At 39.9% G+C, this 25,574-nt stretch overlaps 1 protein-coding gene across 10 annotated transcripts in view; it reads left to right on the top strand.

Moving 5' to 3' along the window:
- Window positions 1–25,574, top strand: part of astn1 (astrotactin 1) — a 2,519,376-nt gene that overhangs the window by 2,402,759 nt on the left and 91,043 nt on the right. For all 10 annotated transcript variants that reach the window (XM_069937468.1, XM_069937469.1, XM_069937467.1 and 7 more), the window contains one exon: window positions 23,607–23,875. In XM_069937468.1, coding sequence (XP_069793569.1) covers window positions 23,607–23,875 — 269 coding nt within the window. The remainder of the gene's footprint in view (window positions 1–23,606; window positions 23,876–25,574) is intronic.

The following is a 25,574-nucleotide window of genomic DNA, read 5'->3' as shown; positions in this document are numbered from 1 at the left end:
CAAAGCAGCAGGTATGGATGGAATCCCCCCAGAAGTCTGGAAGGCTGGCGGCAAAACTCTGCATGCCAAACTGCATGAGTTTTTCAAGCTTTGTTGGGACCAAGGTAAACTGCCTCAGGATCTTCGTGATGCCACCATCATCACCCTGTACAAAAACAAAGGCGAGAAATCAGACTGCTCAAACTACAGGGGAATCACGTTGCTCTCCATTGCAGGCAAAATCTTCGCTAGGATTCTACTAAATAGAATAATACCTAGTGTCGCCGAGAATATTCTCCCAGAATCACAGTGCGGCTTTCGCGCAAACAGAGGAACTACTGACATGGTCTTTGCCCTCAGACAGCTCCAAGAAAAGTGCAGAGAACAAAACAAAGGACTCTACATCACCTTTGTTGACCTCACCAAAGCCTTCGACACCGTGAGCAGGAAAGGGCTTTGGCAAATACTAGAGCGCATCGGATGTCCCCCAAAGTTCCTCAACATGATTATCCAACTGCACGAAAACCAACAAGGTCGGGTCAGATACAGCAATGAGCTCTCTGAACCCTTCTCCATTAACAATGGCGTGAAGCAAGGCTGTGTTCTCGCACCAACCCTCTTTTCAATCTTCTTCAGCATGATGCTGAACCAAGCCATGAAAGACCCCAACAATGAAGACGCTGTTTACATCCGGTACCGCACGGATGGCAGTCTCTTCAATCTGAGGCGCCTGCAAGCTCACACCAAGACACAAGAGAAACTTGTCCGTGAACTACTCTTTGCAGATGATGCCGCTTTAGTTGCCCATTCAGAGCCAGCTCTTCAGCGCTTGACGTCCTGCTTTGCGGAAACTGCCAAAATGTTTGGCCTGGAAGTCAGCCTGAAGAAAACTGAGGTCCTCCATCAGCCAGCTCCCCACCATGACTACCAGCCCCCCCACATCTCCATCGGGCACACAAAACTCAAAACGGTCAACCAGTTTACCTATCTCGGCTGCACCATTTCATCAGATGCAAGGATCGACAATGAGATAGACAACAGACTCGCCAAGGCAAATAGCGCCTTTGGAAGACTACACAAAAGAGTCTGGAAAAACAACCAACTGAAAAACCTCACAAAGATAAGCGTATACAGAGCCGTTGTCATACCCACACTCCTGTTCGGCTCCGAATCATGGGTCATCTACCGGCACCACCTACGGCTCCTAGAACGCTTCCACCAGCATTGTCTCCGCTCCATCCTCAACATCCATTGGAGCGCTTACACCCCTAACGTTGAAGTACTCGAGATGGCAGAGGTCGACAGCATCGAGTCCACGCTGCTGAAGATCCAGCTGCGCTGGATGGGTCACGTCTCCAGAATGGAGGACCATCGCCTTCCCAAGATCGTGTTATATGGCAAGCTCTCCACTGGCCACCGTGACAGAGGTGCATCAAAGAAAAGGTACAAGGACTGCCTAAAGAAATCTCTTGGTGCCTGCCACATTGACCACCGCCAGTGGGCTGATAACGCCTCAAACCGTGCATCTTGGCGCCTCACAGTTTGGCGGGCAGCAACCTCCTTTGAAGAAGACTGCAGAGCCCACCTCACTGACAAAAGGCAAAGGAGGAAAAACCCAACACCCAACCCCAACCAACCAATTTTCCCTTGCAACCGCTGCAATCGTGTCTGCCTGTCCCGCATCGGACTTGTCAGCCACAAACGAGCCTGCAGCTGACGTGGACTTTTTACCCCCTCCATAAATCTTCGTCCGCGAAGCCAAGCCAAAGAGAAGAGACATTGTCCAATGAATAAACTGTTGCTACCCTTCTCTGTTAGTCTGCTGCACATCATTCTTGTTAGTGCAAAGCTTATCTTGAGTGTACAAGGTCACATCTGCATTCTGTTACTCCTTACTACTGGGTGACTCCTTCTCCGGTCCCATCTCATGATGTTTTTATCTTACACAGTGAACCAAAGGACTTTTCTGAACTTATACACACATTTCATACATCGCTTAGAATTAGAAAGGGGTTAAGTCAGTCAATAGTGATAAATTAAAGTTTGATTCTGTTTTCATGTTTAAAGATAATTAAAAGCAACTTTTGTTTAAGTAACCGTTTATCTTGGTGAATATCTATTGCTTCTGGGTTTTGGGTCCTCTGGGCTTGTAACAGTAGGAAAGATAAGATTTCATGTAAAGCACCTTTATATTTAAACTAGACTTTTTCTTTTTACTGTTAATAACTAATTTTTAAAGATCTGGAATCAAATGTGGATTAAAATGATAGATTGTTTTGAAGCTGGTTATTTTATTTCTTTTCAATGAATGAAATAAAAATATAATGTTCTGAATAATACTGTTATTTTCAAATTAAAGCTTTTTTATTTGATAAATTATGTCAAAGTTTAAGATTACCTAGACAATCTTAATTAGAAATTTTACTTACTAAAGGGGTATTCATAAATTTATTTCAGAAATGTATAAACTACTTCAAAGGAAAATGCCCAAATTAGATATTCATAAATCAAATTAAAGTGGGAAAATGATTTAGGTAGAACAATAGATCAAATAATATGACTAAAATTATTAATGTTTTAGTACAATATAATTACATCAATTATATTTAATGCCTCAAAAATTAAAAAGATTTAATTTATTTTTTTCTGAATTATACAGTACAAAACATAATTCAGAGATTGGTTATTTTTTTCACTCAACTTGTCAGTGTATTAAAGTTAAGTCATTTTGGATACAAATTGAAGCATTTTTAGAGAAAGTATTAAAGGTTAAATTTCCAATAGATCCAATGTTATTTTTATTAGGAAATATTAAGATATTTAGTTTAAAATTAAGGTTAACTATGTATCAAATTGAATTTTTACAATTAGCTTTAGCTGTTTCAAGGATATGTGTCGTTATCACATGAAAGTCTGATATGGATTTGGGGATGCAGAGATGGTATTCTGAAATTAAATCATGTATTCCTCTTGAAAAAAATAACATAATTAACATGATAAATATCATTTCGTTTTGAAAATATGGAGCCCATATTTACAAGTTGGTTTGAAAATTTAAGCTCTCAATAATTCAACCTGATGGTGGTTCTTTGGTTTCATGGTGGTTGATGTAAATTTATATATTCATTGATAATTTCTTCGGGGTATTTGAGAGGGAGGGGGATGGTGGGGAGGGAGGGAGGGATTATCTTGCATACCGCATTAATTGTCTTCTATATATGTAATCCATTATTAATTGAATGCATTGTAATTTTAAAATTTAAGATAAAATATTCAAAAAAAGTTTGCAATTATATTGTAGTATAAAATTTATAAATAAAGTAGTCAAAAAAAAGTACAGTACGGAGCAGTACAGAACAGAGCAGAACAACACAGAACAGTACAGTACAAAACAGAACAATGTTGTCCACATGGCTCTGAGTTATTTTCAGGGAGAAGATCATGAGATCATTCATCTCCAAACAGTCAAAGCAGAATTTGAATCAGTTCAACATCAAAAGAGAAACTATTTGCTTTTGTTAGCCACATAATAAAAAAATTATCAGAGATTATTTAGCTTTAATTAGTCATAATTTGTGGCAATGTTAAACATGATATGATTTCCTTCTTTACATAGTTTTGACACTTTACAAGGCACAGACTCTGCATTCAATCTCTCCATTACAAGGAATGACTGGGACAAACACGGCTAATGAATTAATTTGTGTTCTGCTTTCCTGTAATCCTCCTTAGACTTAGCAGAGATAAACAGTATCAATTATTTTGGGGTATTTTTCTTTGCAGCATTTATGAAGATAGTGAAGGTTGAATCCCTGTCTCCAGCATTTATCCCGATGACAGTTCGGATGAATGACCACAAAGAGGCTTTCTGTAAACCATAGCTAGTCCCTGCTATTGTGGTACAATTGCTATTAAAAGATAATTTGGTACCTTTCATCTTTCTTTGGTGTTTGAAATTTGTCAATGGTTGTGGTCATTTAAATCTCTCTGCTCACTGTTTCATTATGTATTTCATAATCTTTATTGTACAGAGGACCAAGAAAGGCCTCTGTGTGGTTCCTCTCCTCCCATTGTTTAGATAATCATGCACAAGGTGTAAAATGAATCATCTTTGACCCAACGACCTTCAGTGCAGCTCTGTACCTAAACAGCTCTGCACTCTGTCAATGCTGGAGTCAACTGTGGAAATTCATTGTGTAATATCTCCGGTGGTCAAATATTTCTGTTTATTTGCTTATTTATTTATTTTATTTTGACCTACAGCACAAGCTCATGCTGGCCAATTACACCTAATTGACCTGCAACCCCCTGTACATTTTTGAACTGTGGGTGGAAACCGGAGCATGCGGGGAAAATCCACGCAGACATTGGGAGAGTGTACAAATTTTTTATAGGTAGCGTGGGATTCAAACCCCAGTCGCTAATTTAACAGCATTGCACTAACCACTACAGTCATGTTTGTGACATCCTGGGCTGTGTCCACTACCTCTTGGAGGGCTTTACCCTCGGGAGCATTGGTGTCCCCATAATGATGCAGCCAGTCAGCACACTTTCCACCATGTTTCTCAGTTGTTTTGTGGCAAGGGCAGATGGAGCTGCAGAGTCTCTACACAAGTCTGATTAACCTACTAAGTTCTTCTTGCAGTTTTATTTTTGCTCCAGATTCCACTATCTCTCATCCCTTCATCAAGAAGGTTAAGAAACAAAATCGAGGTAACTAGGCCTGTCAGTTTAAGGCCTATTGGTGGCAAGATGCTGGAGACCATAATCATTAAAGAAATAGCTGGTCATTTAAAAAAGCTTTTTGTCATGAAAGGAAGTCAATGTGGTTTGATGAACGGTAAATCATGTTTCACATTTGTTGAATGAAATTTATTTGTCACATTATACCTCATACAGTGAGAAGGATTCTTCAGCATGCAGACTAACAGATTAAATCTAACATTTAAACAGTCATAAAGAGCATAATTACAGATTATAGAGTGACAAGGAAAATAGAGCAAACAAGGGCAGCAAGATTACACTGTTGTGGGCTTCATTCATGAGCTGATGGCTCCGGGGAGGAAACCACGTTTAAGCTTGTTGACGCATGTTTTCACACTCGTACGCCTTCTCCCCAATCAAGGAGATGTCTGGGAAGTGATGTATATGGGGAATGATGACTGTCTTCCAGAGGCAGCATGAAATGCAGATGGAGTTCATGAAGGGGCATTTAAGAAAGTGACACACATATGGATGGTTCACAGATAAATGTTTGCCCTGCATGAGTTCATTATGGACAGAAAACAGACAATTGGTAACAGTTTCCCTGTTTGCTTGTATTAATGCAGGGTATGGTTGAGACTGCTCCTGGAGTACTGTGTATAATTTAAGTCCCCTTAAGGCTATGTTAGCATTAAAAGCAGTTCAAAAGACATTCACCAGCCTAATCCTGGGATGATAAGTTGGCCTTTCATGTGGTTAGATCAGTTGTTTATGTGTTCTTTGAAGTTTAGAAGAATGAGGAGTGATCCAAATGATCTGAGGAGATATGACAGTGTGGAAAATTTTTCCACTGATGTGAGTCTCAAATGAGGGGGCATGGTGACAAAGTAAGTGCATGGCCATTGAAAGCTGAAGTGTGTAGGAATCTCTAGAATGCAGTGTGGTGGCCAGGTTAATAGAAATATTTAGAGGGCCTGAATACATTTAGAATGATTGTCGAACTGAGGGCAATATGAACTCCCATGACTGTACTAAATGGCACTCCAGGCTAACAGAACAGAGTAACATACTCCTGTTCCTGTCTTTGTGTGTAATGTTTTGGAAAGTTTTTAAAAAAGAAAGGAATGTGAAAGGTGTTATATAAATGCACTATCATAATATAAATTAAATGTTATTTTCTGCGGTTTCCTCCCCTTCCATCAGTCCGCATCCAAATCCATGTATCTCTCAAGCAAAATTATGGGTCACTGCTGCCTTCTTGCGCTGCATTGTCTCAGAGTAACAGGCCAGTCACCTTTACTGCCATGAGAAGTGACATCTTTGGTAATGTGCCGCTGTTGCATCAACAGTAATCCTAATGGAGCTTGCTCAGAAACCAGGTTGACCTCTTGTAATTAATGGTAGAAATTATTAGAACTGGAAGCATCAATCAGGAATCTAACTCCATTTGTCAAATTATTAGCAATTAATTCTGCAGCATACAAGTTACCGTAGCAGAAGGTCATAGTCATTGAGTTCTGAGCAAAGCTTTGGACTCTCAGCACTGTGTTCTCTTAGAACCATAGAATGCTACAGCACAGAAAACAGGCCATTTGGCCCCTCTAATCTGTGCTTACCATCATCTTCCTAGTACCCTCCAGACCTCTCCCATCCATGTATTTACCCAATGTATTCTTAATACATGATCGAGCCCACATTCACCACATCAGATCGCAGTTCATTCCACACTCCCACCATTCTCTGAGTGAAGAACTTCCCCCTATGATCTTTTGTGTTTATCTCCCCCAATCGAAGTGGAAAAAGACTACTCGCATCCACTCTGTCGATACCTCTCAAATTCTTGTAAACTTCTATCAAATCTCCCCTCATTTTTCTTCATTCCAAGGAATAAAGTCCTAACCTGTTTAATCTTTCCCTGTAACTTAACTCCTGAAGACCCAGCAACATCCTTGTAAATCTTTTCTGCACTCTTTCAATTTTATTGATATCCTTCCTATAGTTAGATGACCAGCTCTGCACACAAATATTCCAAATTTCACTTCACCAATGACTTAAATAAACTCAACATAGCATTCCAATTCCTATACTCAATACTTTGATTTATAAAGACTAAGATGCCAAAAGCTTTCTTTACAATCTGTCCACCTGTGATGCCATCTTCAGGTAATAATATTTCCAGATCTCTCCACATTCCACATCAACTCTTATTATTTACTGTGTATCACCTACCTTGGTTTTCCCTTCCAATTGCATCACCTCACACTTGTCTGCATTAAACTCATTTTGGCCCATTCTCCTAGCTGGTCCAGATCTCTCTGCAAGCTTTGAAAATCTTCATTGATGTCCACAAAGCTTCCTATCTTTGTGTCATCACCAAACTTGCTGATCGAGTTCACCACATTACCATCCAGATCAATGATATAGATAACAAATAATAATGGTCTCAACACGGATCCCTGAGACACACCACTAGTCACACACCTCCAATCTGAGAATCAACCATCCACTACTACCCTCTGTCTTCTCCATGCACCCAATTTCAAATCCAGTTTGCAACCTTTCCTTGAATCCCCAGTGTCTGAACCTTCTGAACTAATCTCCCATATGGGACCTTGTCAAAATTGACCTCATAAAATCGCAGTCAGCAAATTTCATTGATGTACAGCTTGTGGAAATAGAAATGATGTTGGTTTTGGATACAATCCTTTTTTTCCAAACAACATCCTTTGGGGCCCCAAACAATCCTTTCAAGTGAAACAACACTTCACATGAATCTGCAGGGCCCATCTACTGCACCCGGTACTCCTGTTGTGGTCTCTTCTGCATCAGAGACAGTTGTCACAGACTGGGAGATCGCTTCATTAAGCACCTTTGCTCTGTCTGCCATAATAGCATATTTCTCCCAGTGGCAATGCATTTCAAATCCCTGCCCATTCCTGTGTTGGCATCTCTGTCCATGGACTCATGCACTACCAGACTGAGACCTCCTGTAAACTGGAGGAACACTCCATGTTCCGTCTGGGCACCCTCCATCCAGAAGGCCTTCTCATCAGCTTCTGCAGTTTTCATTAGCTCCTGTATCACCTTTCCTCTAGCTCTGTGACTCTCTTTTATGTTATTCTTTCTGACCCCTTCCTGTTCTTTGCTTATACCTTGAAGAAGGGCTCAGGCACAAAACGTTGGTAATATATCTTTAGCTCCTATGGATGGTTGTTGTGAGAGCAGCTGAATTCCTCCAGCATCTCTGGATTTTACTCTCTTTTTTTCCTGTCTCCTTTCCTCCAGCCCTGCATTTGCAGAGCTACTCCCTTCCCCTGATCAATTCTCTCCTCTCCTCTCCTTCTATCCATTTCCTGCTGTTGATATGTGCTCCTCCCCCTGACCATTCTTCCTTCCTCCCCCAGCATTTTTATTCAAGCACCTGCCTACCTTTTGCTCTTGAAGAAGGGCTCAGGCCCAAAATGTTGGTTGTATACCTTTACCTCCTATGGAGACCTGCTGAGTTCCTCCTGCATTTTTTGAGTATTTACTACATTTGCAGCATCTATAGAATTTCTTCTTTCACTCCTTCTTAATAACAGCTATTCACAAAAGCAATTGCATGGCTTAACATCTATTTATTTGAGGTTATTTGAGCCCTGAAAACATTATTGAGGGACTTGGATTAGAGGAGTTGCTCAGCCCATTGGCAAATTGATGCGGGTTAACACTTGCAGTGGAATTGAGTGAATTACTGGAGCAAACAAAAGATTTGTATTATTAATTTGATTTAGTGGTTAAAACTTGTAAATAAAATTTTTAAAAAGAGCAAATGACGTCATTTGCTCCAGTAATTCACTCAGTTCCACTGCAAGTGATAAACTCACAACTCCTCCAATCCAGGTCCCTCAATAATACAATGGTGTTTTATTTAAAATCCTGAGACTGCAGGATCCATGCCCAAGATGGTGGCACCTGTGTTCGGCAGCAGCCACAAAGGGTTTCTGGCTTTGAGAGAGCAGCATACCAGCATGGGGCACCAGTAACTGGGAGAACAACATCACCCCCCTCAGCTATTGAGAAGGAGAAGCACAAGAGACTACCCTAATGACGGTGACAATGGTGGGGGATCTAGCGAGGGGTTCTGCAGCTGAAGGACACAGGCTTCAGACTGTTGGCGACTTGAGATTAAAGGACTTATATCAAGCTGCTGGAGACTGGTTCATGAGACTAGAATCGGAACTGGGATTCGAGAAGATGCTGAGGGCAAGAATGGCTCCCAAAGGGACCTGGTCGCTGAAGGCTTTCTCATCAGGCTCAGGTTACTGATGGTCTTGTGCAGCTACAGAGTCTGGAGCCAAGTCCACAGTCACTTGGTGACTCTGGGGGACTCTCTATTCCTTTTCTTTCTGTGTCTGTAATGCTGTCTTGGGTAAACTTATACCTCTCATTTTATTCATTTTAGATTGGTCACAGTGTTTGAGCTACCGAAAGAAAATAGACACACACACTGAGAGCAGTTCAGTTTATACAAATGTTTATTACAAATTCAAAAGCTGATTTCAAACTACAATATGCAAGCCCTTCCCAACTATACTTATAAATGCCTGGACTGGTCCCAACTGCCGAAGCGAGGCAACGACTGCACACTTGTAGTAGGTTGTCAGGGCACCAGTAGTAGCTTCTCCACCTCCCCCGACCGGGACGTTGGCTGGACTCTAGAAGTTCTTCTTCTTGCTGAGAGATGTTGCAACCTCTCGGAGAGTCTCAAACTTCAGCAGCGGGTCCATGGCTTATATTACCCAAAAACTGCTTACCCAAGCACCTATTCCCAGCACAGCAAGGAAGATAAGTGAGCAAGCTAGCATGCTAGGCTTCTATCGAATAAGATAATTTTCAGCTTATCACTTTGAATACAATGGTTTATTTTGCATCAAGGCTAGGCCTCTGACAGTCTGTGACCAAAACAAGCAAGAAGATTAAATGTTCTTGGTATACAGATGTCCTTTCGTCAGATAACTGCATCTCTGGCCCCTCGGTTGAATTTAGTTTATGTCTGCTGATTCTAAAAACAAGCAGGTTCTCAGCCTTGCAGAACAAAGAGCTGGAAATTTTAAAAAAAACAAGCAGGTTAGAATCTTCCATTACAAATGCTGATGGTGAATCTTTGTCTGCCTGTTGTGTAATATTACATGACAATAAATAGTATCTGACATATATCAAAACTGCAATAATTAAGGTTGTTTTCTGAGCAGACCAGAAGATAAAGTACAACAAATAAGACACAGTACAAAATACAGTAATAGAGGGAGATCAGTTGGTACAGAGTAAAAGCAGCATAATTTTACAATTTAGAGGATTGTCCAGGTGTCTGATAATGATGCAGAAGAAACTGTCCTTGAATCTGGTGGACATACTCATGAATCTTCTTCCTGTCGGGACGAGGAGTGAAGAGAGTGTGGCTGGGAGTCTTTAATATGTTGGTTGCTTTTCCAAGGTTTTGTGAATTATAGCTGGAGTTGATGGAGAGGAGTGGGTGGTGGTTGTAACATCACATAACTCTGTTTATCAGCAGATGGATTATAATGTTGTTTCCACATGGCTCTGATTTTGTAGGTTACCAGACTGTCAGCTCATTGGTGAGGATCACTGCATCTTAAACAATTGTTCTTACAGAAACTCTTTCACCTAACTAATGTAAATGCAAGATTCCCTTTTCATTAAACTTAAAAGTGGAACCAGAAAAAGTCATTTCTGCTCGTTCTACAGGAAGTTCACCTCACTGCTGTTCTCATTCCCATCTGTGACAAGCAGATGATTTCCTTATTCATTCTCAAGGAAACCAAAGAGGAACAGATAGGCGACTCAACTTCAGTTTCATTGGATTCATGTATAGAAGAACCCCTCTCATCATCTTTCAGTCAAGAAAATTGGCATGAGTCCAGGAAATTTGACACCATTGGCCTCACTGTATCAGCGTATGGGGAGTGTCTAGGGAGCCACAACGTATTTAACAGAGATTGAGTAAGGGAACAGGGAAAGCATTGCAAAATCCCAGGAACTGATGATGTATCTTGAACATTGGTGTAATCCAAATATTTATGTAAAGTAGACTAACCCATTGTACTGTGCTATTCATAGACATGTGCATTGTGCAAGCTTTCCAGGTGTGCCTTGAGAATCAGCAGTATAATTCCTCTCAGCAACCAGTGCAAGCTAAAGTCCGTGAATGAGGTTGGAGGAAATGAAACCTTCATCAAACTTGGTCTGCCATAGTCAAATCAGAAAATGTAATTGACTATGAGCATTCAAATCCAGCGGTGGTTTGTGTGTATGGAGAATTCTGTGCACTCAAATGTTATTTCAAATTGAAACTCTGCAGATAGTGGGCATGATCTGACGGACATGAGATTACCTCTTGTTTTCCACTGTGATATGTGACAAACGAACTGAAACAATAATCTACTTGTCATAACAACATCGCCTACAGAGAGGTTAATAGTGGTGTGTTCTTTCTAATAAGACTGAAATGCTGTGCCTTATTAGGTACGTTGAACATATTGCAAAAAAGGTGAAAGCAACATGTGGAGGAATATCAGAGATTCTGTTCATTCTCAATGTCTGATTCACCTATGAGAGGAAGTTGTTTCAAGTGTATGTAATGATAAGATTCCTGGTGAGTCATGTTGGGCACCAGCAACAATAATTTACTTCACCTCAGAGGATTAACAGAAAAGAAACACCGAGCAGAAATCGATGCAGAATACCTGATAGCAAAAGTAAGTTTGAATATGAAAATTTAAATGTAATTATATTGGTGAACAAGGAAATTGTGCATGAGGTCAAGGATGTTTGGCAGGCATGGTCTGGGAGGTTGAAAAAAAACTGCAGATTTTGGAAATTAAACAAAAATAGGAAATAATGCAAATATAAAACATTCTGGCAGCACTCTGTACAGAGAGGAATGGTGTTATATTTCCAGTTATTTTTTCATCAGGACTAGGATTTGAGTGGCTCTGTTTTGAATGCTGAAGTTCAAGGTTTAAGGTTCCTTTTATTGTCAGGTAATAATGTAATATACTGTACATGATATACTTCAACTTTGTTTGCTGTGGAGGAGTCAGGTAAAAAGTGACAAAAAAGAAAGCTTTGAAATAAAACATAAAAACAGTCGTTAAATAAATGGTACAAGAAAAGCCTGAAGATGGCTCCAAAGAAAGAAAAGCCGACAACAACAAGTAAAGAAGAAACAAAGAAATCAACCGACAACAAAGAAGGCCTTGCCGGAATCTGCGAGCTGGGACCTCTCCCAAAGAGGACGGCCCGAGCTGTGAAAGTGGTAAGCAGGCAGCTCAGGGGTGACATCTCACAAGGCGGGCTTGAACAATGGCTCACTGATCCAGAAAAAGAAATGCCCGCACGCATGTGCAACTCCTCATGCATGCACGGTTCGCATTCTAAAAAAGTCATCGAGGAGAGCAGACACCAGCAGCAGGTTGTTGGTAACACAATGGGAGAACCTGTGGGTGAGGTGGTGACAGAAATGGCCTCATTATGGAGCAAGAAAGAGAAGCTATAGAAGATAAAGAACTACTGGAAAAAAAACAAATCCAGATGGTGGATAAACAGTATTTTGATAAACAAACAAAAACTTTAATGGAAGCAATAATGTTTGAATTTAAAGCTATTAGAAATATTATGCAAGGGACAAATGCAAAATCCAAAAAATGGAGAATGAAATCACAGAAATGAAAAAGAGAAATGAAGAATTGGAAGTCAGAGTGATAAGTGTGAAAATGGAGGTGAACGAATTAAGAGAAAAATGAAGATAGAGACAAGGAGATTAAGAAGTATTGGCCCAGAAAATAGACATTTTAGGGAATTTTAGTAGATGTAATAATTTAAAAATAGTGGGCCTGAAAGAAGGTAATGAAGGGGCAGATATAAAAGGATTTTTAAAATGATGGATCCCACAGATTTTGAGAGTAGAAGAACTCCAAGAGGAGATAGAAATTGAAAGAGCCCATAGGGTGCTGGCGCCGAAACTGCAACCACAGCAGAAACCACATTCCATACTGGTAAAACTACTGTGATACATGACAAGGGAGAAAATATTGGAGCTGGCTGTTAGAAGAATAAAAGGAAACAAGGGGCCATTGGAAATCAATGAAAAAAAAATCTTCTACCCAGATATAAGCTTCAAACTTTTAAAGAAGTGTAAGGAGTTCAGCTTAACAATAACTGTACTATGGGGAGGAAAGGTTACAATTTTGTGTTACGTCATCCTGCAGTTTTGAAGATATTCATCCCCAGTGGACAAAATAGACTGTTTGCGAACTCGGGAGAAGCCCATTACTTTTCAGAACTATTTACAAATAAAGCAACAAGAAGAAGAGTAAGGAAAATAACAAAAAGACTTTAAAAATAAAGTATATCAATAGGTTTGAAAGTTAATAGTTGAATTATATGAAAAAAAAGCTTTGTTTTATTTTTTAGAATAATATATAGTGATTTCTCTGGGGGGAGGGCTGGGGAAGGGGGGAATCAGTCCACTGTGAAATCAGTTGACAATTGCGGTATATACCACAACCTACAAAGTAAAAGGAGATGTGTTTGTCTTGCAAGGTAGCAAGGGCAACTTATAAAGAGGGGGTTTTCTCTTGTTATCTTTTCTACAACTCTTTAATGTCTTTATAGTTTTTGTTTTTTTCTTATTAATTGTGTCAGTGGGTATAGTAAAGAATAAGCATTCAAAAGTGTGGCTTTAGAGGAAGAGAGATGGAGGGATTGAAGAGATAGCAGAGATGTAAGAATGGGTTGATAGGATGAATACATTGAAATCTATGACAATTAATGTCAATGGAATTCACAACCAAATTAAGAGTAAAAAATTGCTAACACTATTAAAAAAGGAAAAAATAGACATAACATTTTTACAGGAAACACACTTAAAAGAGGCAAAATATTTCAAACTGAAGAGAGACTGGGTACATCATGTAGTAGCATCATCATACAATTCAAAGCCAGAGGAGCTATCCTAGTTAATAAAAATTTACAAATTAAAATAGAGAAAGTAACAACATACCCGGTGGGTAGATAGGTACTGATGGTATGCCAGATTTATTCAGTATCTTGAAATTTGTTAAACATTTATGCACCTAATGAAGATGACCAGAAATTTATGCAGGACATTTTTGTAAAGAGAGCACAAGGTATACACAAGAACATATCTTACTAGGTGGAGACTTTAATTTTAACCTTGACCCATCAATAGATAAAACTGCAATTGATATATGGAGATAACAACATCCAAAAGAAAGAGATTATTCATACTACTCAAACAGACATGAAACCTATTCTAGGATCGATATGTTCTTATTGTCGGCACAAATTCAAGGGAGAGTTAGAAAGTCTGAATACAAGGCAAGACTTTTATCAGATCATTCACCCATGTTGTTGCCAATTTTTCTGGAGGATATTCTGCTGAAAACATACAGATGGAGGCTAAGTCCCATATTGTTAAAAAGGCAAGACTTTCAGGAGGTTCTCGAACAACAAATTAAAATATACTTTGAGACAAATGCAAATTCTTTAACAGACAAATTTATATTATGGGACGCAATGAAAGCCTTTATTAGAGGACAAATAATTAGTTACCCGACCAAAATTAAAAAAAGAATATTGCTGGAAATAGAACAGTTGGAAAAACAGATAGAGAAATGTTTAATGAAAAGTGAAGATAAGGGGGAAAAAAAGAGAAAAGTGGTGGAGAAAAAAATTAAAATATAACACATTGCAAACATAACAAGTGGGGAAAAAAACTATGAAAACAAAACAAAGATATTATAAATTAGGAGAGAAAACCCATAAAATTTTGGCTTGCAGTTAAAAGCAGAATCAGCAACAAGAACTATTGCAGCAACAAGGAAGGAGGATAAACAGATTTCATATAATCCACTGGAGATCAATTATAATTTTAGGAAAATTCATAAGCAACTATATCAAAATGAAATCCTAGGGAAGAGCGACAAAACAGATGAAAATGAATCTTGTCAAATATTGAATTACCTCAATTACAATTGGAAGAACAAAATAAATTACTAAAATCCCTGACAACCACAGAAATATATGATACACTAATGACATTAGGCAAAGATGGATTTTCCATCAAATTTTATAAGGTATTCAATAATCTGCTAATTCCACCCCTCATAGAGATAATGAAACAAGTGGAAGAGACCCAGAATTTGCCTGACTCATGCAAATTGGCAATAATCTCAGTATTTCTAAAAACAGGAAAGGACCCACCGTCACCGGCTTCATATAGACCAATATCTCAACTAAATACAGACTACAAACTAAATGAAAAACTATTAGCGACTAGATTAATGGATTGTGTGCCAAAATTAATGAAGTTAGATCAGACAGGTTTTGTTAAAAATAGAAGAATGGCAGATAATTTTTCTTAACCTGATTCATATGGCACAAACAAACTAAACACCAAATGTGGCAGTAGCTAATGATGCAGAGAAAGCCTTTGATAAGATTGAATGGAGTTATCTTTTTAACAGATATTCAAATTACTGGAAAAATTCATTAATTGGATCAGGGCACAAGATAATGGTCCTGTGGCAAAAGTGGTAACAAATGGATATGTTTCAGACCATTTTAAATTGAGTAGATCAACAAGACAGGGATGCCCATTATCACCTTCCCTGCTTGCTTTAGCTATAGAACCATTGGCAGAGCTGATAAAAAAAAGAACCCACGATAAAGGGAATAAAAATAAAAAAGGAAGAATTTAAATTGAGCTTATTTGCAAATGATTTTTATAGTATACTTAACACATCCAGATAAATCAATAAAAAGGTTATACACAAAATTGAAAGCATATGGGGTGATATCAGGATACAAGGTTAATATTGATAAAAATGAGGTGATGTCAATGAGTAAAGTCAATCATATGGAATGTAAAAGGGAATCTCCCTTCAAATGGCAATCACAGGCCATTTGTTACTTAGGTATTAGAATATACAATAATTTAAATCATTAGTATAAATTAAATTACCAATCATTAATAAAGAAAATGCAAGAGGACTTGGAGAAATGGAAAGAACTACCACTACCTCTAATAGGGAGAGTAAACTGCATCAAAATGAATGTATTTCCACAACTACAGAACTTTTTGCAAATGTTACCAATTTCCTTGACAGGAGAATTCTTTTAAAAATTCTTTGAAAAAGTTTTCCTGAACATTCTATAAGTGGAACGAGAAACTGGTGCAACATAACAACTTACCAAAACTAAATCATATATTAAAAATATGGAGGAGAATACATCTGGAACGAAGGATGATAGATTACCAAATACCAAAAATGCTACTACTGCAAAACCCATTCATTACTTTTACAATGGATAATTTATTCTTCAATGAATAGGCAAGAAAAAGGAATTAAAAGAATAAAAGATTTTGGGGGGGAAATAACTCATTGACATTCGAACAGTTAAAAGATAAATACGGAATATCACATGGTACAATATTTTTGTATTATCAATTGAAAACATATTTAAAAGAGAAACTGAGAGCTAGTCTAAGGTTTCCTGAGAGTAGTGGCTTTGAATATTTAATCACAGACACTGTGATATTTAAAAAAATTATCACAAATATGTATGGTAAATTACAAAGCAAGGAAAATGATGAAGTAATATATAAACCCAAACAAGGTTGAGAAAAAGACTTAAATATACAGATAAAGAATGAAACATGGATGGAACTATGTGCAGGTCTAATACAATAAGCACACGGTATCTTATGATACAATACAATTGGCTCCATAGATTATATACTGTTGTGTATTCACACACAATTAAGACTCAGAGACGTGATGCTTTCTCATCCTTTACTTCTATTAGACTAACCTGGTTACTGACACACAGGGTTTTATATATATGGAAGGGTGACATCATGACATGGGCATTATGATGTCCTGCAGAGGGCGGGCTTATACCCAACACTTCCCCCTCCCCATGCAATAAATGCTGACTGGGCCCCTTCGAACCAATGATTACATTGGACCTAGGACATGTGAGAATTAGAATACATCTCATGAGTAATTATAGTAATAAAAGGGAAAGTATTTAATAATAATAAAAGGGAAAGTATTTAATAATAATCGGGGCACATAGTCCTTCAAGTGTTCAGGTGGTCTTCTTTCTCTTTTTGACAGCCTCGGCATGGTTTGCTGTGCTGGCCTTTGCTTGGGACCCATAGATAGTCGGGTCGGCGGCGACTGCCCGCCTTTGCTGACCAGCGGTGACTGCTCATCTTCACTGCCCTCTTGGTTGCATGTCTCAGTTACTGGACTCCTTGGCTCCGCGACCATCTCTGCCCCTCCCGTCACTTGGCCTGAGGGGTGGGATGGTTGGAACAGGCTACAGAAGGTCTGGTTCCACCTCCTCCAGCACATGAGGCAGTTCATGGAGCTTAGTGTCAGTTAATGTTCGTAATTGGAAATGTGTCACTTCCACAATCTGTCCCCAACTAAAACAGAGTATGATCAGGGGCTCAATATTTGTAAGATTACTCTTACCAGCCATGGGTCTTTATATTGTCTATAATCTTGTACCAGAACTCTCTCATCCACTTCCAATGTTTTAGCTGAGGTTTGTGGCAATGCTGTTTTTGTAATCGGAGGCCCAGATCTAGATGAACAGTGGGCAGCCTGGTCCTCAGGTTGCAGCCAAACATTAGTTCTGCTGGGGTGTGTGTTGTGGTAGAATGCGGCATGTTTCTGTACCCCAATAGGAAATCTGCGATTTTGTGTGTCCAGGATGCATTTAGAAGTTTCATGGTTTTCATTGCTTTTTTGAATGTTTGTACAAAATATTCTGCCTCCCCATTAGTACTTAGGTGATAGGGTGCGGACAAAATATGTCTGATATTGTTGTCCTGCATAAATTGTTTTTAATGTTCTGATGTAAATTGAGGCCCATTGTCTGTAACTAATTCATGAGGAGGCCATCAATAAGTGGCAAAGATAGCTCATAGACAGTCAATTGTGGGATCTGCTTTGGTGTTTTACAGCTGTGAAGCTATTAGCCATTTGGAGTGTGCATCCACAGCTATTAGGAAAGTCTCACCCATGAATGGTCCAGCAAAGTCTACATGAATCCGATGCCAGGGTCCATTTCCATAAGTTAGCTTCGGCTTGCGGCATTTTTGGCTACATTGACTGACATACTTTACATTCTCTTACTGTTGTTTCAATGTCTCTGTCTATGGAGGGTCATCAGACATACATCCAGGCCAGTGCCTTCATTCGTACCATTCCTGGATGGTTGTGGTATAGTTCTGATAACATGGTAGTTCACCATTTGGGTGGAATAATTGTATGGGTACCCTTCTTCGCCTGATAGTTCATGGTGGCATGTGTGGTATGGTTTTAGATCTTCTGGGATGACCAGATTTGATCCATCATTAAGGGTAAAGTATAGGATCTTGCTTAATGTAACCTCTTTTCAAGTTTCCTTTCTGATCATCTGGGTTGTAATGGGCAGTTGTTGAAGTTGTTCTTGGTTGACGGCTGCTACCTCTGCTGTCCATTTAATAATTTCTTCTCATTGTTCTGTCTCAGGTAGTGGCATGTGTGATAAGGCATCTGCATGGCTGTTGAGTGTTCCTGGTTTATGTTTTGCATCATAGTTATACCCCGCTAGTTGCATGGCCCATCTTTGAATTCTGGCCACAGCTAATACTGGTATACTTTTGTGTGGCCCCAGGATTAAACTAAGAGGCTTGTTGTCTGTGATCAGGGCGAATTTTCTTCCGTAAAGATAGTGGTGGAATTTTTTTACACCAAAAATTATTGCCAATCCTTCTTTTTCTAGTTGGACGTAATTGTGTTCACTGTGGTTAATGTTTGCGAAGCATACGCTTACTGATTGCTCACCTTTTTCCGTGATTTGGGATAGTACCGCTCCTAGTCCCACTGGTGAAGCATCCATGGCTAGTGTAACTTTTTTACTTGGGTCGTAGTAGATCAGCACCTTATTTGTTGATGTTAGTATTTCCTTTAGTTGATTGGCTATGCTCTTACTTTCTGTGTTCCAAAACCATGTTTGATCTTTCTTGAGTAATTGGTTCAGCGGGCTGCACAGTGTAGACATATTAGGGTAGGTTTTTGGTAGTGATTAACAAGTCCTAAGAAGGAAAGTAATTACGATTTGTTGGTTGGGTATGGGGCCTTGTGAACAGCTTCTGTTCCTGCTGGATTCATTTGCACCCCCTCGTTATCGATTGTAAACCCAAGATATGTTACTGAGGGGTGCATGAAGACACATTTATCCTTTCATAATCGTAGAAATTTGCCAAGGTTTTCGATGTCATACCAAACTTCTGTAAACTCCTGAGATAAATAGAGATTTTCTTCATAATGACATTGGGTCAAGAAAAGGTCCTTCAAAATAATGACTTCCAGGAATTTAAATTGACTCACCCTCTCACTTCTGATCCCTCAGTGATTACTGGATTGCACTCCTCTGGTTTTCCTTTCCTGAAGTCCCCACTCAGCTCTTTGGTTTTAGTGACATTGAGTGCAAGGTTGTTGTTGGTGCATCATTCAGCCAAATTTTCAATCTCCCTCCTGTACGCTGACTCATCCCCCACTTTTATACAACCCACTACCGTGGTATTGTCAGCAAATTTGTAGATGGTGTTAATGTCATACCAAGCCACACAGTCATAGGTGTAAAATGAGTAGAACCAGGGGCTAAAAACACAGCCCTGTGGCGCTCTGGTACTGATGGAAACCGTGGAGGAGATGTTCTTACTGATCCTCACTGATTGTGGTCTGGAGATGAGGAAATCTAGGATCCATTTATGCAGTGGAGTATTGAGGCCCAGGTCTTGGTGTTTGCTGATCGGTTTTGAGAGGATGATGGTGTTGAATTGTTAGAAGGGAATAGATGCCTCTGTGTGGATGCATGGATGTGAGGAGATTGGAGTGTTATGAACAGGGAGCAGTTAGTTTGGACTAGAGGAGATCACTTAAATCGGTGCAGACTAGAGAGACCAAGATGGCCTGTTTCCGTACTGTAATCGTTATATGGTTATAAGACCAAGAGATGAGGGGGAAGTCAGGGTAACTATGGGAGTTGATAGATTTCTAGAAAACGTATGCCAAGATTTTGCCTCCTGAGATAGAAACAGAGAGATCAAGAAATGGGAGAATGTTACTGGAGATGGACCAAGTGAATTTAAGATTAGGGTGGAAGTTACCATCAAAGTACGGAGGTAGCATAGACTAAGTATTTTCAGGTACAATCAGGAGTCTAATAATGTTGGGAAAGAAACTGTTTTTGAATCTGTTGGTAGAGAGCGAGTTGTGCATGGAGGTGGATCATGATGGAAACTGAGAGTGTTCTCGATGGCCAGGTTTGGTAGTTTAAGTCTCAACGTTGAACAACGTTTTAGCTTGGATTGTTTCAATCAGAAAGAAATTTCATTCATGTCAACTGAGTTAACTTTAGTGGAGGTGGAATGTTCTTTTCAATTTGGTGAGATAGAACGTAGAACACTACAGCACAGTACAGGCCCTTCAGCCTTCAATTTTGTACCAACCCATATATTCCTTAAAAAAAAGTACTAAACCCTCCCTACCCCATAATCCTCTTTTTTTACATCCACATTAATGTCTAAGAGTCACTTAGATTCCCCTATTGTTTCAGCCTCCACCACCATCCCTGGCAAGGCATTCCAGGCACCCGCAACTCCCTGTGTAAAAGAACAACTTACCCCTGATGTCTCCCCTAAACTTCCCTCCTTTAACTTTGCACTAATGTCCTTTGGTGTTTGCCATTCTATTAAGTGCCACATTGACCACCGCCAGTGGGCTGATATCGCCTCCAACCTTGCATCTTGGCACCTCACAATTCGGTGGGCAGCAACCTCCTTTGAAGAAGACCGCAGAGCCCACCTCACTGACAAAAGACAAAGGAGGAAAAACCCAACACCCAACCCCAACCAACCAATTTTTCCTTGCAACCGCTGCAACCGTGCCTGCCTGTCCCACATCGGACTTGTTAGTCACCAACGAGCCTGCAGCAGACGTGGACATACCCCTCCATAAATCTTTGTCCGCAAAGCCAAGCCAAAGAAGAAAGAAGAAAGAAATTTCCTCCCCTTCTTCTACACTCCAAAGGAAAAATCCCAGCTCTGCTAACCTTGCCTTCTAAGACTTATTTGCCAATCCAGCCAACATCCTGGTAAATCTCCCCTGGATCCTCTCCATAGCTTCCATATCCTTTCTATAATGAGGTAACCAGAACTAAGCACAATACTCTAAGTGTGATCTCACCAAGATAATCAAGAAACGTAAATATGTAAATAAGAATGACCCATTTAAAACAATCCTGGTGATAGTACTAACCCTTATTGACTTGGGAGTACTCTTGAATACTGAGGGACTGCAGCTTGGACAGAAAGCATAAGAATCTAACTCCGGGTGGCCCAGTTAATACTTATCCTTTATCACCATTGGTAAGGCAGACTGACAAATTACTATCAAATAACTGTTTATGGGAGTTTCCAATTTTACGACTTGACTACAGTTCAAAGTACTTCACTGGCTGTAAGGCAAGTGGCAACAGCCCAAGGTCACAAGAACTACAATGAAAGGTGCTCTTCCACAGTTCTTCCATTACAAACAACAACCAAGTCAGAAAGAACAGGAACTAAAGCAAGGAAAAGTTTTACGCTGAAGTTAGCATAAGGTGGAGAATGGGAGATTGACCAAGATAACATTGGAATGGGTTATCGCGGAATATGACAGAGTAGGATAGAATTGACAGGCAGGTAGACTGAAGTCAATGGGGGTAACTAGGAATGTAAGTAGTCAGTCATGAAATGGACAAGTGATAAAACGAAAAGGGTTGGATCATTTTGTGGATATTGTGACAATTATGTTAAGGCAAGGTATTGGCCAGTTAGCTGGTTGAAATCCTTTCCACTTCTTGAGAAAGGAGACCTGAACAGAAATTGGTGGAGGATAATTTGCTCAAAACATAAAGCTGATTTAAAAATGATGAATTCACACTTGATCAATAGAGAAATGATCCACCAGGTCAGAGATTATGGGCAGAATTTTGAATGATAAAGATGGTATAGGTTAGAAGATGGAAATCATCACTCCTATTTCTAGAGGGGGCTGAAGAGTTTGATCAGGCTCTTTCATGTTCTAAAAGGCAATGGGAAAGCCATGAAGACCTCTAAATGGATGACCTTTAGTTTAATAACAATCAAGGTGTCTGAGAAGTGTCTGTTGGTGGCACGGATGGTGTAACAATAAGAGCAATGTCCATACAGTGCCAACAACCTGGATTTGAATCTAACACTGTCTGTAACGATCTCCCCGTGACTTGCATGGGTTGTCTCTTAGTGTTCCCTCATCCTTCCACATTTCAAAGATGTACAGGGTTGATTGGTTAATTGGGTGGCACAGGTTTCAATGGTCAGAATGGGATTCCACTGTGCTGTATCATTAAAAAAATTAAATGTAGGTGGATAACATTTTAAAATGATCTGGTTGACCACTTGAATCAGCCAAAGCTTGGAAGGCTGTGGATGAAATGCTGTTCAATGGAAGTAGTAAAGATTGTCACTTGGGTGTGATGAGCCGAAGACCCTGACTCTGTACTGTCTGACTCAGCAATGTCTGTGAGCTCTTCACAGCCAATGGATGACAGGAGAATTTCAAGCTCATAGAAGCCAGAGGACAAAATCTGATGGGAATATTAATCTCTTGATTGTGGATTGGTGTGTAGATCTGTCAGAGGGAACTAAAGCCTCACAATGTATAATATGGTCTGAAGATGAATGGATGGAGATGGGTGTGGGTGGAACTAAAATCCTAGCAGCTGAGTGAAGCTCAGACAGAGATTTAAATGAAGACCGTCATTGAATGTACAATAGTTTCAGATAATTCCGTACGTTATAAAATAACTTGGTTAGACCTCTCATGGTCTATTATGTTCTGCTCTGGTCGCCTCATTACTGGAAGGATGTGGATGGTAAAGAGGGGTGCAGAGGAGATTAACAAGGATATTGCCTGGATTGGAGAGTACGCCTTATGAGTGGTTGAGAGAACTTGATCTTTTTTTCCTTGGAGCAACAGAGGATGAGTGGTGATGATAGAGGTGAACATGATAATGAGAGGCATTGATCGTGTGGATGGCCAGAGGCTTTTTCCCAAGGATGAAATGGCCAACATGAAAGCACATAGTTTTAAGGTGTTTGGAAGTTCAGGGAAGATGTAAGAGTTAGGTTTTTCATACAGAGTGGTGGGTGAATGGAATGTGCTGCCAGCAGTGGTGGTAGAAGAAGATAAAATAAGATCTTTTAAGAGACAAATAGATAGGTACATGGAACTGAGAAAACAGAGGGCTGTGCAGTAGGGAAATTCAAGGCATTTAGAGTAGGGGCAACACCGTGGGCCAAGTGGGCTGTACCATGCTGTGGATTTCCATGTTCTAATATTGCTGAGTGATCTTTCTCTCTGATTTATTCCATCACACTGAGAAAATAATTTGTTGTGGGGATGTAATATGCAAGATACAATCTGGTCTCCTGTTAGAGCAAATAACAAAATTTGCAACATTGTCTAGGGATTTGCTCACAGATTATTGTCGTCTTGTTTTCCATCCCTTGTGTAGAATTTCATTGCCAAGGTGTGAAAGGCTACAGACCTAATGTGAGTTCATGTTAATAGGTACTGTGAGTGGCATGGAGATGGTGAGCTGATGGGCCTATTTCTGTGCCAGACTGGATGAATCCATCTATTGTCATTTTACTAATTATATGAATTACACACTTCATCTGTTTCTCATGTGCCTTCTGATTGTGCCACCTTATGCCTTTGTGCTGTAATATCGTCTTTTTGTTCATGCAGGCAATTCTCCATCTGACGAATCAGAGGAGCACGAGAAGGATCCCAAATCTTTAACTTTTCCGGCTTACGTTGGAAGCCTTCTCGATTCCAGTGATGAGCTCATGGCGTCTGGAGTGAGAATGTACTGTGAAAGCAGGGGAGGTTGCCCATCATCCTGTCACCTGTGTCACCCAAGAGGGGGTCAGAACAGGCATGAAGAGCCTGTGCTGCTGGAAGTCACCAAGGCAGCTCCACTTTATGAACTGATTAGCGACAATAAAACACAGAAAGTAAGTTATGCAAGCCAGCAGGATAGAGGAATAAATATGGCACCAATGAGATGATTAAACAAATACTGTAGCTATCATGTGAATTTCGAATGAGGCTCAATTGTGCAACCCTAATAAAGTCTTTAAATAAACAAAAGATGAATTGAGAAAAGTATGGCACCCAAACAGTTAAATCCAATCCTGAAACAAAAGCACTGCAACATTAAAATCACAAATGCAGGCATCTTCAAAGTCGCAGTGGAACTTTAGACATAAAATTAAATCCAGGTGACAAAGTGCCCGATAATGAAATTAGAATTGGCAAACATTACTCTAAGAGTGCAAATCTTGACATTTTGTTCTCCACCCAAGACTTCCCATTATCAGAGAAAAGTTGCAAGGTAGAATGAAACTGTTTAACACATCAGATCTGTGCCACTTCATAGTGCATTACACTGGCTCTTCCAACCTTCCACACTGTGTCCATCGCCAGGTCAAAACTCTTTGAGCTCACATACAAATGCCATTTTAAAAAAATTAAGATTTTTGCCTCTACTCCCCTTTTAAGCCATGAGTTCCTAAATAAAAATCTTTTTTCCTCAGCTTCCTTCTGATTCTTCTACAAATGACTGTAAATAATTGGCTCTGGTTTTTGGGCTCTCTGCAATGGGAATCAAGCCCTATTTACCCTGTCTGGGCCTTTCATATTTTTTTAAATACCATTGGCATCTCTTGACCAGGAAAATTAGACACTAAAGCCATTTAGAATCACCAGGTACCCCAGTTCTCCTCTACCCTAACAGGAAGTTACCCAGCTGCTCTCAAGACCATGCTGACCCGTGTAACTCCTTGTAGGTGGCTACAGGAGCACTCCCTGCCTGCTACGCTGGGAAGGCTCTTTCATGACCACAGTTGTTTGGCATTCTCTTTTTGACATTTCCTTTATCCATGCAAGCCCACAGCAATCTGTAGTGGGAAGGCTCTCTGATGACTGATCATGCTATTGCTGTTCACAAAGTGAGCCTCGAGGTGCTGTTCATGCACAGATCATAATTCTTGCAGCGAATGGCTAAACTCATTGTCCAATTATTTTTTGGAACGTGGTAAATTTCAAGCCTTCTTGAACTTTCCTGATCACAAGGAGATTCACCAGGCGAATTCTTGGGATGAGAGAATCGTCATACCAGCAGAGGGAAAGCAGCTTGCATCTGAATTCTGTAGATTTTCGAAGAATGAGGGGTGGTATGGAATTTCTGGAATGATCTCCTCAGAGAATTGTGGAGACGAGTTTATGAGAAATATTTCAAATTAAGGCAGGCATATTTTTGAAAGATCTTGGGAGGCCTAGGGTGGATCAATGGTAGGGCAGTTTTGAAGGAACAAGTAAGCCTGGATTACACAAGAAAAACAACTGCACTTGATTTCTTGTGACTTCACTCTGACAAAATGCAACATTGAAGCCCACCAGATGGTATTGCAAATGGGGGAGACTGCCCGTGAAACCCGAGCTCACTTTGTTCCCTGGGAATGCCATGGTGATTAATTGTTTCCTTCTCAGAAGAGAGAGGGTTGTGGATAATGGTTGTGGGGTACAGGCTGTAGAACTCGTCAAAAGAACCAAAGACTTGTTGATCCAAACCAAGGCTTTTATTAGCAAAAGACAGGAGCTCTTCACAGGAGGCCGACCAGTCCAGAATGATCCGACCTGGCTAGGGACACA

Source organism: Narcine bancroftii, chromosome 5, assembly GCF_036971445.1.
Source record: "Narcine bancroftii isolate sNarBan1 chromosome 5, sNarBan1.hap1, whole genome shotgun sequence".
NCBI classification, from domain to species: Eukaryota; Metazoa; Chordata; class Chondrichthyes; order Torpediniformes; family Narcinidae; genus Narcine; species Narcine bancroftii.
Note: the sequence above shows the minus strand (reverse complement) of the source record. Positions and strands in the feature narration are given on the sequence as shown.